We start from the raw sequence: 15,330 nt of genomic DNA on the forward strand, positions 1-15,330 counted from the left end.
TCTGTCCAGTGAATCGCTTATCCAGACTGAATCTCAAATGCTCTACAAGGGAGTTTAGTCTCCTTATGAGGGACACTGCGTAGTCTAGAGCAGAACCGGAGTCCTCGTCAATGTACAGAGATTATAAAAATAGGCGACTTCATCCTTTTCTGAAGCTCTGGCAAGTCCAGATCAAAGGCAATGTCCGATCCATATTCAGAGTCTTGTTCTCAGCAAATCATTGGGGAGAGAGATCAGGAAATGAAAACTTCCGTTTTCTAGACGCCTGTACGTTTCTAGAATACTTACGGCCCCTGCTATCCGTCGGCTCCCATGTAGGAGAGGGACAATGTATATCGGTACTGCGAGCACTCCGAGCCACAGAGGAATCTCTTGGTCAGAGAAACCATGGATTGCGGTCAGTGACGAAGTCCACTGAGGGAACTAGGTACTCTGGGATAAACTGGGATCAGGGGTGGATGGCAGTCTTCGGATCAGTAAAAACAAAAACAATGTAGAAAATAGAAGTGCGCACAATCAGCCTGTTACACCAATTTCACCTCCCTGTAGCTGTAAAGCGTGCTTCAGCCACTCCGGACTATGGGTGCTCATTCAGAGGAAAAAAAACTGTCTCAAATGGTAAAAGGCATGAAGGAAAAGAAGAACACTCACCGTCCGTACAAAAGGTCCGTTCTTTATTGATTTATGGCTTCACAGTAAAATAGCAGGACATGGCAGGGAGAAACAATGCTGGTCATGTGCCTTTAAGACCAGGGAATACTGGTTATGTGCCTTTAAGACCAGGGAATACTGGTCATGTGCCTTTAGGACCAGGGAATACTGGTCATGTGCCTTTAAGACCAGGGAATACTGGTCATTTAACTTTTAGACCAGGGAATACTGGTTATATGCCTTTAAGACCAGGGAATACTGGTCATGTGCCTTTAAGACCAGGGAATACTGGTCATTTAACTTTTAGACCAGGGAATACTGGTTATGTGCCTTTAAGACCAGGGAATACTGGTCATGTGCCTTTAAGATCTATACAGAGTTGTTGTGCCCCTTTATTGCAAAGTTGTCGCCCCTGTGTGAGTTGGCCGGGTGGACCAAGATGGCCACCGGGAGTTGCAAAGGTGATAAAATCTCGCAGAGAGTGAGAAGCGCCAATTCAGGGGGCAGAGCCACAGGCACGATGTGGGTGGAGCCTCGAGACTTCCATGAATAGACCCAAGCCGGGGCCTAAATTTCTGCAGCCGGCAGGAGCGATACCAGTGGTAGAAGTGAGGGGCGTTGTAGTGGCCGAGAAAAAACTGAGCGCTTCCGTTCCAGCGAGAAGCACCAGAAAGGCGGGTAGAGCCACCTTAGGGCACCATAGTGCAGGTGCAGCTTCCGGGGTGCGGCCTACACATCGGCTGAAGTCGGGGGCTAAGTTTTTTCAACCGGAGGGAGCGTTGCCTCAGGGAGGTGGGCCACAGGGAAGCCTGAGGCTGCCTGTGAGCATGTGAATATCCCGCTGCAGAGGCCCACCGCTGACTGGATCCACTCACCATCAGTGCGCGTCCCGGCATGGAGCTGCCGTGGATGACTGAGTTTCTGTTCTGCTGCAGGTGCAGGGATAGAGGGATATACCTCAATCCATCATCCCTTTGTTAGGGAGGTGGAGAGGAACCAGCCGCCTCCTTATGCCATCCGCTTTAACAGTGGTGGGACAGTGGGGGCTGCTCGGACACCAAAGAGAGGGGCCTCTGTATATCCACGGAGTTCTAGCCCCCGGGTGGACAGGGCCAGTTGTCCGGCATTAGGCCTGGCTCCAGGAGAGGATACGTGGAGGCGACACTCTATATGCTCGTCTGTTGATGGTGCGGGGAGATCGGTGCCCTTGAAGGGGCCCGTCGCCCCTAAGAATCAGCCCAGGCAGTGGCATCCCACGTCGCAGGAGAGGATACGGAGAGGCGACACTCTCCATGCTCGCCTGTTGATGGTTAGGAGAGATCGGATCCTTTCAAGGTTCCATCGCCCCATTCGTCCGTGGAAAAAATAAAATCAAAAATGTAAAATAAGAAAGAGTTTTGGGTCTGAATAGCAGACCCGCCGTGTGCCTCCTACGGACACTAAGCAAGAAATGGTTAGCCGAGAGCCAGCATGAGGGTGTATACTGCAGGGGAGGAGCTAAGTTTTTTTATATTACTTAGTGTCAGCCTCCTAGTGGCAGCAGCATACACCCACGGTATGTGTCCCCCAATGAGGCGAAGGAGAAATAGTGGAGACCTTCTCTGCGTCATGTTTATTGAAAGCAGCCCCAAAGATTCCAGCACCTCTCCATTCTCCAAATCCCTCCAATCTCTGCAACTCTTCTAAATTAAAGTTATTCCAAATAGGCAAATACTTTGAGCAGTCTGTCTTCCCAAACAGTCTTTTACATGTCCTTCAAATTTTATGGACCAGTGACCGGTTGGGGTATATACTTGTGATACCTACAAATTTGTGTAATTCCAGTATCTCCAGTAAATCCCTCTCCCCCATGCCCCCAAGTACTTTAACACTGTCGATCCTGCTTCCTGGGCCTCCTCCAGTGCCCAGCCTCAGAAGTGCCGAAATTGGAAAGCTAACGTATTATTCGGACTATAAAACATATTTTTTTCCTTGCAAATTTAAGAGTTAAATGGGGGTACATCGCATAGTCCAGATGTACTTTATACACTTATAGTCCGGCTGTGGATGGGGTGTGGGGAGCAGTGATTATTCTGCAAGCTGACCCTGGCGTGTGAGGGTGCATGGCAGTGACGTCACGCGCTGCTTACACGCTGAAATCAGCTGCTGGCATCAGCACAAAACGCCGCGCTGTGAGGGAGTGGAGGGAAGGTAAGTGAAATCGTATATTTTGTGTGTGCAGCGTAATGGGGGCCATGTATACCAGGATGGGGATGAGGAGGCCATGCATACAAGGATGGGGGGATGAGGAGCAATGTGTACCAGGATGGGGATGAGGGGCCATGTGTACCAGGATGGGGATAAGTGGCCATGTATACCAGGACGGGGATAAGTGGCCATGTATACCAGGACAGGGATAAGGGGCCATGTGTACCAGGACAGGGATAAGGGGCCATGTGTACCAGGATGGGGATAAGGGGCCATGTGTACCAGGATGGGGATAAGGGGCCATGTGTACCAGAATGGGGATGAGGGGCCATGTGTACCAGGATGGGGATAAGGGGCCATGTTTACCAGAATGGGGATGAGGGGCCATGTGTACCAGGATGGGGATAAGAGGCCATGTGTACCAGGATGGGGATAAGAGGCCATGTGTACCAGGATGGGGATGAGGGGCCATGTGTACCAGGATGGGGATAAGGGGCCATGTTTACCAGAATGGGGATGAGGGGCCATGTGTACCAGGATGGGGATAAGAGGCCATGTGTACCAGGATGGGGATAAGAGGCCATGTGTACCAGGATGGGGATGAGTGGCCATGTGTACCAGGATGGGGATAAGGGGCCATGTTTACCAGAATGGGGATGAGGGGCCATGTGTACCAGGATGGGGATAAGAGGCCATGTGTACCAGGATGGGGATAAGAGGCCATGTGTACCAGGATGGGGATGAGGGGCCATGTGTACCAGGATGGGGATAAGGGGCTATGTATACCAGGATGGGGATAAGTGGCCATGTATACCAGGATGGGGATGAGGGGCCATGTATACCAGGATGGGGATGAGGGGCCATGTATACCAGGATTTGGATAAGGGGCCATGTATACCGGGATGGGGATAAGGGGCCATTTATACCAGGGATGGGGAGGGGGGCCAAGTATACCTGGGGGCATATCTACCTGATAGGGACATACATATACCAGAATGGATGATTATTAGCACAGAATTGGGGGGGGGCATTACCCCTATACAGTGTCAACAGCAGATCCCCCCTGTAACAGTGGGCTATGACCACATTTTTTGCTTACATTTTTTTTCTATTTTCCTCCTCTAAAACTTAGGTGCGTCTTATTGTCCAAGAAAATACATGTAAGTAGTACCCCATATATGAGACAACATTACCTACCCCCCAGATTGTGGGGCAATTGCAGTTTTAATCTGGGGGTCTCTCTTTTCCACACCAAGACTCTAAAGATGTTGTGCATTTTCCTACACCAGTACCGTCACACTCAGCAACTTTCCAATGATCACGACCAGCGATACGACCTGGCCGTGATCGTTGGAAAGTCCTTGTGTGGTCGCTGGAGAGCGGTCATACAGACAGCTCTCCAGCGACCAACGATGCCGAAGTCCCCGGGTAACCAGGGTAAACATCGGGTTACTAAGCGCAGGGCCGCGCTTAGTAACCCGATGTTTACCCTGGTTACCATTGTAAATGTAAAAAAAAAAAAAAACACACATACTCACATTCCGGTGCCTGTCACGTCCCCGGCGTCCGCTTCCCTGCACTCCTCCTGCATCCTGTGTAAGCGCCGGCTGTAAAGCAGAGCGGTGACGTCACCGCTGTGCTCTGCTTTACGGCCGGCCGGCGCTGACACAGGATGCAGGAGGAGTGCAGGGAAGCAGACACCGGGGACGTGACAGGCACCGGAATGTGAGTATGTAGTGTTTTTTTTTTTTTCATTTACAATGGTAACCAGGGTAAATATCAGGTTACCAAGCGCGGCCCTGCGCTTAGCAACGCGATGTTTACCCTGGTTACAAGTGAAGACATCGCTGGATCGGCGTCACACACGCCGATTCAGCGATGTCAGCGGGTGATCCAGCGATGAAATAAAGTTCTGGCCTTCTAGCTCCGACCAGCGATGTCACAGCAGGATCCTGATCGCTGCTGCGTGTCAAACACAACGATATCGCTATCCAGGATGCTGCAACGTCACGGATCGCTATCGTTATCGTTCTAAAGTCGCTCAGTGTGAAGGTACCTTTAGGAATTCAGATAAGTGAGTTATGCACAGCGTACAGAATGCGTGGAATTAAGCACATCTTAATGAGGTTTACTCTACCCAAGGCTGACAGAGGTAGTTTTTCCCATATACACAAACTATGTTCCTCATCTTAATAACTTTCTGAACTACTGGAATATTGGACAAACTCTCCTTAAAAACTACTACTCCTGGGATCCAAAAGTAGAAGAGGGGATTTAGACCAGTTTATGATCAGGCCCAAAAAGGTCCCAAATCTGTCAATTGTGACCATTAGTGTCTTCTAATAATACAAGCTAAAGGTTCAACTGCAAGTGCAAAGGGAAGCGGCGATAGCCTTGTTTAGTCCCTCTAAAAAGCTCAAATCGCTGACATTCCCCCATTAGCCCTTACTTCAGCCTTTGCAGATTCTTACAGTATCGTAATCCATTTAAAGGGAACCTGTCCCCCCCCCCCCCCCCCCAGGCGTTTTTAACTAAAAGCCACCTTGTGCAGCAGTAATGCTGCATTCTGGACAAGGTGGCTCTTTTAGTTCTGGGTGCTGTAACTGCCAAAATAATCAGTTTTGTAATCTGTCCTAAATACCTTTTCTTCAGTCAAGGAGGCAGGCCTTTCCCCCCTGCTGCAGACGCCACACAGCCGTCACTCAAGCCGCCTCCTCAGTGCTGTTTTGAAATGAGCCGGCGCCTGCGCTCTTTTCTCCTGCCTGGGGCAGGCGCAGTGAGCGCTACCCGTCTGTCCTCATATGCAGTCCAGCTGACTGCGCCTGTGCGGACGCACTGCCTATGAATCCCAGCCCGTAGTATGAATAAATAAGAAGACACTACGGGGCTGGGATTCACAGGCAGGGCGTCCGCACAGGCGCAGTCAGCTGGACTGCATATGAGGACAGACGGGCTGCGCTCACTGCGCCTGCCCAAGGCAGGAGAAAAGAGCGCAGGCGCTGGCTCATTTCAAAACAGCGCTGAGGAGGCGGCGCCAAGAAGAGTTGAGTGAGGGCTGTGAGGAGTCTGAAGGTGAAGCGGTGATCATCTGATCGCTTGTGCTATACATAGCAGTGTATCAGCACTGCTATGTACAAGGAAAACCACAATCTCCTATGAACGCCAGCTATGGGCTGGCTTTCACAGAAAGATCATAATGACAGGCGCGGGGGTTATCAGCAGCCCTCAAATGTCATGATAAACCATTGGCGCCCCTGATCACGTCATGAACGCGCCGATAGGGATGACAAACCCCACTGTCGGCGTGAGTTAAATCTCGACAGCGGGATTTAACAGGTTATCAGCCACTGGTGGAGCTCCATTCCAGCCAGGTCTGTTAAAGTCACATGATGGCTGATTTTATCATCCATCATCTGGTGGAAAAAGATTCAAGAAGGGACAAGACATAAGGTATAAGTACTAACCAACAATGGATTAGTATATTTTATGTACATTTTGTATTTACAATGTATTCCCATAATTCTGAAAATTAATAGAATAAATACAATGTCTCATCGGTACAGGCTACTATTAGGGCTACTCTTTTTTGGGGGAATGTACTAACATAGTCTTAAATTTTGGTTACAACGAAGTCCGCCAAGCAGAAGATGTAACAACTATATTACAATGGCTAATGCTGTATGATAAATCTTACACATCTTCCTAAACTATTTTTCTCTTCTTTATGTCAGTTCTGGGCTACCTTTACACTAATATTCTGCCCCAAAATTGTGGTGCATTTTAAGCCAGACTGCTTTTCTGTAAGCCAGTCCCAGGCACAGTCTACAGAGGCACAAAAAAGTGGCTGAAGAATATATAAATCTGACACAGGGCAGAAGCACCAAAAAATGAAGCAGAATTTTGTGTGTTATACCTTAGCAATCCTCCCCTGGTGTACCCTAACCAGGAGGTTTAGTGTACAGACTGTCCTCTGGTCTTCGCTAGGCTCCCTGGGCTGGCTGCACAAAGGGCCCTCGAGTCCTCAATTAAGGTATCACAAAAATACAGTGACCAGATCAAAGCGAGGATTCTTCTTTAATCATGCCATGGATGTTCTTGATCACAACAACGGCTAGTATTGAGGGAGACTCTGATACTTGTCAGCTTGAATGTGAAGGAGCTGTTAGAAATCACTCGATAAGAGCTCATGTCTATGGGGGAGCCAGGAATTTGGTCAACATGGCTCATAGGTATGGCCAACTAAACACATGTATAACATTTATTAGGTTACCTCTTTATTGGGCTTGAATGGTGGTCTTATCTCCCGCTGCTGTTCAAGTTTCTCCAGGCTTTGTGGTCTTAGCGGTGACCCTGGCATTGACTGGCAAAAAATATCATTTATAGGAGAGGTCTTAAACCTGTGTAAAATAGAGATAATCACGTTGTAATGTTTTCCTGGAACTGTTGAAAAATATAGTTAGCACCAAGAAATCATGTTCCAATGTTAAGCTGGGTGGACATCTAGGTAACTACTTACCTGTAGTTTGGATGAGTACAGAGAAGAGGAGTCAGTATCACCACCTCATATTCACATGTGGTGACTTCAGCTACAGACAGGATCTCATGTTTGGCCTCTGGGTGACAGATGTACATTACTGTCGAGATCCGGGGTTGGTTCTGTTTCAAACTGCATGGTGTACCATTCCCCATTTCGATAGGGAAATATGGCGTCATCTGTCCTTCAATGTTTTTGCTTGGGATCTTAAAGAAGGCAAAGATATTCCACAGTAAAATTTTATTCCAAAATTTGGAGCAAATTTTGTGTAAAGTGTTAACATAGTTCCCCAATAATGGTAATATATTTTCCTGGGAAAACAAACATGAAACATTGATAAATCATATTCCCTGTATCGTAGTGGTCATCAGTGGAAGTTAGGTTCCCGAGACCCACACTGATTGTTTCAACCGAGGGGCAACAGCGTGTCATCTTGAGACATCCCTGCCAACCTGAAAGACAGTCTGCTTCATTAAAAAAAGGGCAGAATACAAGCCACCATAAGTGGCAGCCTGCTCTCTGGGAAAAGCACCATAAACTATTCTAAAATTACTGCAAGGTAAAGAGAATAATGTCCTCTCCTGACTTACGACTTTAGGGATTTTCGTTTTTTCCTCTTCCTGCTTCTCACCTGTAAGAACACATTGGAATTTTTTTTTATCAGGGCAACATTAATGCAAGTATCATGCTTGCAATTTTAAAAACAAAAACTATAAATTAGGATCTGTGCAGTGTGTTAAAGAGGTATTCTCAAGTTATACCCTATCTGTGGAATGGCGAATAAGTTTCCAATCATTGGGGGTCTCACTGCTGGAATCCCCGCTGATTCCAAGTATCCAGGGCTCTGAAGAGACCCATGTGAATGGAACTGTTGCCGATTATGAGCACTGCTGCCAAATTCATTCTCAAAGCAAAACAGAAGGAAAGGAACTGGAGTATAAGTTTGTATACAAGAAACGTGTAGGAGCATGTTCACACTGGCCACGAAACAGAACAGACAAACCCGGAGATAGAAACAAAATGAACATATACTCAGATATAAGACTGTAAAAATTAATAGTACTTAAGCACTAATTAAACATATTTTGATTGAAAAAAGCATAAAAGCCATCCCACCAGCGCCAAGATGTACAAAATTGGGAAGATCCTTACTTCTAGTATTAAAATCTTATGTGTCAAAAATGACCTCAATGTGAATAAAGGCCGAGCTGGAATCCTGACTGATCCCAAATAACCAGGGTTCTGAAAAGATCCATGTGAATGGAACTGTTGCCGAATCATGAGCACTGTCGCTAAATTACCGTAATTCTTATGGGAGTGCCAATAACCAGTGCTCAGCCATCTCTGGTGGTCCTATCAAGAATGAATGGAGAGATGGTGCGCATGATCAACTATCAATATACTCACACGAGGCTCTTCAGATTTCCGGTTCATGAAATCAATGGGGGTCGCAGTGGTTAAATCCACAGCGATCGGGAACTTACACCCTAACCCATGGATAAGGGATAACTTTCAAACTTGAGAACACCACTTTAAGGGTATGTTTCCAAGGTCAGTATTCGCTGCGGATTGGACGCTGCGTACAGCCGCCGCGTCCAATCCGCAGCGGCCAAATGTTACAGCATAGTGGATGGGATTTTATGAAATCCCATCTCCATTATGTGTGCAGGGACGCCTCCGGCGTAAACAGACATGTGGCGCATCTTTCTAGACTGCAACATGTCTATTTATCTTGCGGAGATGCTCAGTCTCCGCAAGATAAATATCACAGTCTATGTATAGGATGCTGTGATTCCACCTGTGTTCAATGAACACATCCAGAATCAGAGCACGTACAAAAGTCGGCAGTGCTGCCAAAACTGAACGTGGAAACAAACTAAAAGTACTATGCTTGGAATATACGCTGAGAGCCCTTGGCGGATACGACAAATGTATCAGCTTGGCTGTATTCACCTGAAAAAGGCCAAATATGTCCTTATGGCCTATGTCGGGCTCAAACAGGTAGGTATAAATTTTTAGTTTATAGAAAAGAGCAATAGAACATGTTTACCTACACAGAGACCCACTCCAAAACAGTGGCCACCATACAGCATATGTTTCTCCTTACAAGTGAAGTCAAGGCGTGACTTACGCCCATACAACGGAGTCTTCTGCCAGAGGTATCAGAAAATCCTCAAGGTAGAAACCTCCAACAAAGATCCTTGAACACAGAGCCCTAAATGTAATAAAAGCTATGCATGCACCATTGTTAACAAACCTGTGTCAGATGAGCTTTTTTTCACCATGTTCCCCAGGAAATACTCTTGAATATTGGTTTGCTGAGAAAGAAGAACAAAATACATGTCTACGTGTAAAGTTTCCTTTCAAAAATATAGCTTAGCACAAAGCATTCTGTAGTCAGAGTTTGTTCCTCTAATTACCCAGTAAAATACACAGATTATATATATCGAATAAATAACCAATTGGGTTAAAGGGAACCTGTCAGCCCCAAAATCGAAGATGAGCTAAGCCCACCGGCATCAGGGGCTTATCTACAGCATACTGTAATGGTGTAGATAAGCCCCCAATGTATCCTGAAAGAGGAGAAAAAGAGGTTAGATTATACTCACGTAGGGGCTAGGCAATCCATGCAATGTGTTGTGGTTTTTGAACAGACGCACGACATGCAACCACGGTGACTCGAACATAGTATTCGAGCACACCGAAGATACTCGAATAGAACACGAGTGTGCTTGGACAACACCTTATCCGAGCACGTTCACCCATCACTATTAGAGATGTTCTGTTTAAAGGGTTATTCACAAGTTGGTCTCTTGAGCAGCACACAGCCTTCCAGCCTCTTTCACTTCCTGGTTTCTATTAAGGTGGGATTTCTTCCTTGAGTGACAGTTCTAGTGAGGACCAGAACTGTAGTATTCGAATTATAAAGCTCAACACAATTTCTTCTGTAACACATTTAGCCATCAGTGGTTTGTTCTGGTTCTACATTATTTTTACTATATTTACATATAGTGATCACAAGGCATTTGGGGGACGTTACACAGGACTAAAAACAGCAGCCTGTCAGGAGCAGAGGGGGGGGGGGTGATTGAAATGAGCACCTGACTGTTGCATAGAAATCATGGGCTGGAGAGAACTGACTGGTATAGTAGGAATTAACCAGACTCCTGGAATGTAGCTACTGGGCAGACACTTGTGGCCGAGCCCCATAGCAGCCAGCTGTACACCATCTAATATAAAAACGCTCTCAGCACGAGAATGGCAGCAGATTAAGAAAAAAAAAGTATATTGCAAACTTGGTTATTTTCATGCTGTCTAACTAATCACTCCCAGGGGCAGTTTATCCTTAACTCGATAAGCTTCCAGTATAGCCAAATGGATCCAGCAGGCGATAGAAGACTTGGAGGCAGGCAGTCACCTACCCTCTGGAATGAAAAAAAAGGCATACAAAGGTCTGAAGGATGCTGTCCTTGAGATGTAGAGACGCAAGACTGACTAGGTCCAGCTTGTGGAGACCTTTCCAAGGGATGGACAGGAGACGGGAAGAAGGAAGGACAATATCCTTGTTGATGTGGAACGGGAAGACTCCCTTAGGAAAGAATTAAGGCACTGTTCATAAAACCACATTGTCCTGGTGTAAAACGTGGAAAGCAAAGTGGCAAGAGCTGCCAATTCTGTGACCCGTCTGATGGGAGTGATCGCAACCAAAAAGGCCACCTTCGAGGAAAGACGTGATGTCTTGAATGGGTTCGAAGGGAGACCCTGAAGAACGCTCAATTCAAGGTTAAGGTCCCATGGATCCACTGGGGGACGATATGGTGGCACTAGGTGATCGACACCCTGACTGAAGGTCTTGACCTGGGGATGAGAGGCCAAATTTCCTTGAAACAGGATTGAGAGTGCAGATACCGGACTCTTGAGCGTACTAAGGTACAATAATAGGGGACGATAATGCAGCAAGAGGAGGTGGCACCCGGCGCGCACAGATCCGGAGTGACGGCTGTGCTGCGTCTGATTAGGAGGGAAAGACTCGCCTCCGGGAACATTTCAGGGTATGAGGGAGCACATTTTATAAACGTTTATTTCAGCGTGTGCAGCCATCATAACTCTAAGAGCCACCTTGTCAGAATGCAGCATTTGTGCTGCACAAGGTGGCTCTTTTAGTTACAAATGCCTGAGGGGGGGGGGTGACAGGTTCCCTTTAATCGCCTTAAGGACATACTAGACAATACACTATATACACAATGGTTAAACATATATAATAGTCATATATGTAAACACAATAGTAGTAGGACAAAAGATATAAGCAGAATATATGGGTCAGTTACCAATAGATGAAAGGCCTGACTTGCAGGGGAGGGGCTATCACAGGGGAGGCTTGTGGCCTCGTCTGTTCCTGGACTTCTCACACAATATGTTGTCGTGACCTCCCCAGAGAAAAAGCACTAGGCCAAGCTCTACATGAGCATTTAACTGCTGTGTATCACTCCCCTCCTCCTGCTCTCAGGGCTGAACCTAAATCCTATTCCCTTACCTCTGCACCTGCAAAACTCCAAAAACTATGAAAGATCATTACTTCTTTCTGGACGGTCCAAGGGTGGCGATTATGGTCCCACTGGATCCAGCCAGGCTCCTGCTACACGTTAAGACTAGAGTTGAGCAAATTTGTTCGGTCTTGGTTCCGAATACAAATCGGGGGCGAATATTGATTTTGTAATATTGTTGAACACAAGCAAGCGTCATTAGAATCAATGGGAGTAGAAACTATCAAATATGTTCGGAACCGAACATCAAACATACATTCGGGACACAGAGTACCAATATGGCACGAATATGGCAAATTCAGATTCGGCGACCGATTCCGAACAAATTTGCTCTACTCTAGGTAAGACCATATGCAGCTTTACTACTTGGCTTCTAGTAGTTGTTCTATGTATCTCCATAACCCTAGGTTCTAGAACAGATTGAGACCCTAAAAGCTATTTAATCATATCTGCCTTAAAGCAATTTTCACTGCATGGTCTCCACATGGCAGCAAGCATGTTGTTCTGCTCTGAGCTGTTCTGTCACTCACCGCAAGTTTTGTCACTCACAGCACTTTGACTCTCGACCTCCCCAGCTTGGTGTTCTGTGACAACTGCACACTGAATGGGTTTTTGTAATCCCATGCCAAATAGGATACAAATGATTGACATGGAATTATATGTCCAATATTCTTCATAGGTACTGAAGTTGAAACTGCGACCAAGGAAAGACCAGGACTGCCAGGGGTTGTAAGACCTGGCCACGAAATGAGGAACCTTGTGATTCATCCGAGATGCCATCAGATTGACATCGGGAGTGTCCCATCTTTGACAGATCTGTTTGAACATAAAAGGGTTGAAGGATCACCTGCCCAAGGAGAGGCCATGATGGCTTAGGAAGTCGGTCGCCCAATTGTCCACTCCTGGAATGTGCACTGCTGATATTGCTGGAACGTGCGGCTTGACCCAAGCCAGGATCTGCAAGGCCTTTAACATGATTGACTCGCTGCGTGTCCCGCCCTGGTGGTTTATGTATACCACGGCCGTGTCATTGTCGGAATGAACACAAATTGGTGGGCCCGCTAGAAGGTCCTGCCAGTGGAGAAGAGAGAGAGGCAGGTGGATCCAATTTCCAGAAGGTTGATGGGAAGAGAGGTTTCCTGAGAGTTCCAGCGGCCCTGGACTGTCTGACGAAGGAAGAACGATCACCATTAGTGGAGACTGGCATCCATCATGATACTGTAACTTGCTAGTGGAGAGGAATGATCTCTCGCACCAAATAGAGGGGTGACAGACTGCCTCACATGGAGAGGCAGAAGTATGGGACGATTCAAAGACTAGATCCTTTTGTCCCAGGATGACAGGAGGGCCAGTTGGGAGGGGAGAGTATGGAACTGTGTGAAAGATAAGGCTTCCATCACGGCAATCATCTTACCTAGAACTCTCATGCAGAGTCGAAGACAGTGTGTGTGTGGGTGACTCAAACGAATCCCCTGGCAAAGTGCCGAGATCTTTTCCTCTGCAAGAAGGACTTGAACGAGCAGTATTGAACAGCATGCCTAGGAAAACTAGGTGCTGACCCGGGATCAGAGAAGATTTCTCCGTGTTGACTACCCAGTCTAGACAGGCAAGAGTGTCCAGGGTGACCTGGAGACTTTTGGAACAGTCTCGGAAGGACGGTCCCTTGACCAGGAGGTTGTCCAGGTAGGGGACAATTATTATCCCCTTGGAAGAAGAATGGCCATGACAGCCGCCATAATCTTTGTGAACACTTTGGGGGCAGAGGCCAGATTGAAGGGGAGGGCTATGAATTGGTAGTCAAAGCAAAAGAGGAACAAAGGGAAAGGGGAAGGAGATTGTCAGCTCAACCATAGTAGAAGCACCTTGTTCAGCAGTCAACTCGCAAGGAGTTGTCTCAGTCTCAGACGTCAGCCATGTGAAAAGAAAAAAAAAAAGGAAGGGGATCCTCCAGCAATGAAACCAGTGAAGCCGATATAAAAATGAAAAAACTTTATTGAAACTATACGAGGACATAAAAACTTGACATCACCCGACACCTGAATAGAAAAACTGACAGCCTTAATCATGAGACTAGTCTCACTGAGCAGAGGTAACAAGAGGAGGAGAAATGATGAAAGGGGCGAAATTGAAGCAAACGTCTACTGGTGAATAGACATTTAGCCTTATGCTGGGGAAGAGAGGTGGTCTTAGCGCCAGTGGCATCCGAGATGAGCTGATCCAGTTTGGACCCAATAAGGCATAATTCTGGGATGGGGAGATTGGCAAGCAACTTTTCGGATACTGGGTCTGCATTCCAGACCTTGCGGCAGAGAATTCTGCGTATGGTTACAATATTGCTAAAAACACAGGCAGAACATCTGGCAGCGTCAAGAGACGCAGTGAGCAAATATTTACCTGTGTGGGCAATCTGGTCCGCAGGAACAGCCAGTTCAGTCGGAGAGGCCACTGATAAGATGCACTGCTGAAGGAGCCTTGCCCAGACAGAAACAGACTTCCTGCCCATGTGGAAGCAAAAGCGGGACAGAGGTCTCAAAGGCGGACTTGGTCAGAGCCTTGATCTGTCTGTCAATGGAGTGTTTTAGGGATTAACCGTCAGGAACAGATGTGAGACTGGCGGGTCCACGGCAGAGGATTTTGACTATTTGCCGAGGAGATCAGAAGCAAAAAGATAAAACATATATAACTGCCTTCTATCTGAGAAGTGCTTTTCTGGGTGCTCCCACTGTTTGGTAAAGATTCCCTCAAATTCCTTGTAGTTTGCAAGCACCAGGGGAGGGTGTTTTGCATGTTTGAATGAAACGGAGTGATCTGGGGGAAGACTTTGACGACCATGAGGGGGGAGGGTCACTTAAGAGACAACTGTCTTCCTTCCGGGCCACTCCTAGAAGAGGGCCTGGGAACAGGCAAAGACCTGCAGCCACAAATAGCCTTGAGACATGCTTGAAGTGTCAAGGAGTAAAATCCTGCCCCGCAGACCAGAGAGGGTACAGCACCACACTGCTATTGGTGTCGCTTATTTTTGAGAAAACACGGTAAGGAATTACACCTTTTACCCTGAAGAGAAGAATCTGAAAAACAAAGGGAAAGAATTAATAAAAACACAACAAGGTGACCTGAGGAAAAATGATGGATCTGGAATCAGATCCAGGTCTACTGACACCAAGTTAAAACTGCCAAGCTTTGTGTCTGTCGGTGGGTGTACACTGCTCGAGAGGAGTCAACTATTTTGCCTAGTGTCAGCCTCCTAGTGACAGCAGCATACACCCACGGTTACATGTGTCCACCAAAGAAGCGATGAAGAAATCAGACCGCACTTGGATAACCACGTTAGGCTATAAACTGAACTCTATGTACTTATGTCTACTTTCAACCTTAAAATCTATGAAACTATGAAAAAAGGAGCAGACATCTCAA

General features: G+C 46.9%; 1 protein-coding gene across 1 annotated transcript in view; it reads right to left on the bottom strand.

The window, feature by feature from the left end:
* ERLEC1 (endoplasmic reticulum lectin 1) overlaps window positions 1–15,330 on the bottom strand; it is a 49,150-nt gene that overhangs the window by 10,467 nt on the left and 23,353 nt on the right. The window contains exons 5-8 of the mRNA XM_069768881.1: window positions 9,630–9,690; window positions 7,963–8,003; window positions 7,355–7,578; window positions 7,109–7,235 (exon numbers count right to left, since the gene is read on the bottom strand). Of these exons, the coding sequence (XP_069624982.1) occupies window positions 7,109–7,235; window positions 7,355–7,578; window positions 7,963–8,003; window positions 9,630–9,690 (453 nt within the window). The remainder of the gene's footprint in view (window positions 1–7,108; window positions 7,236–7,354; window positions 7,579–7,962; window positions 8,004–9,629; window positions 9,691–15,330) is intronic.

This window comes from Ranitomeya imitator, chromosome 5 (assembly GCF_032444005.1).
Source record: "Ranitomeya imitator isolate aRanImi1 chromosome 5, aRanImi1.pri, whole genome shotgun sequence".
Taxonomy (NCBI): domain Eukaryota; kingdom Metazoa; phylum Chordata; class Amphibia; order Anura; family Dendrobatidae; genus Ranitomeya; species Ranitomeya imitator.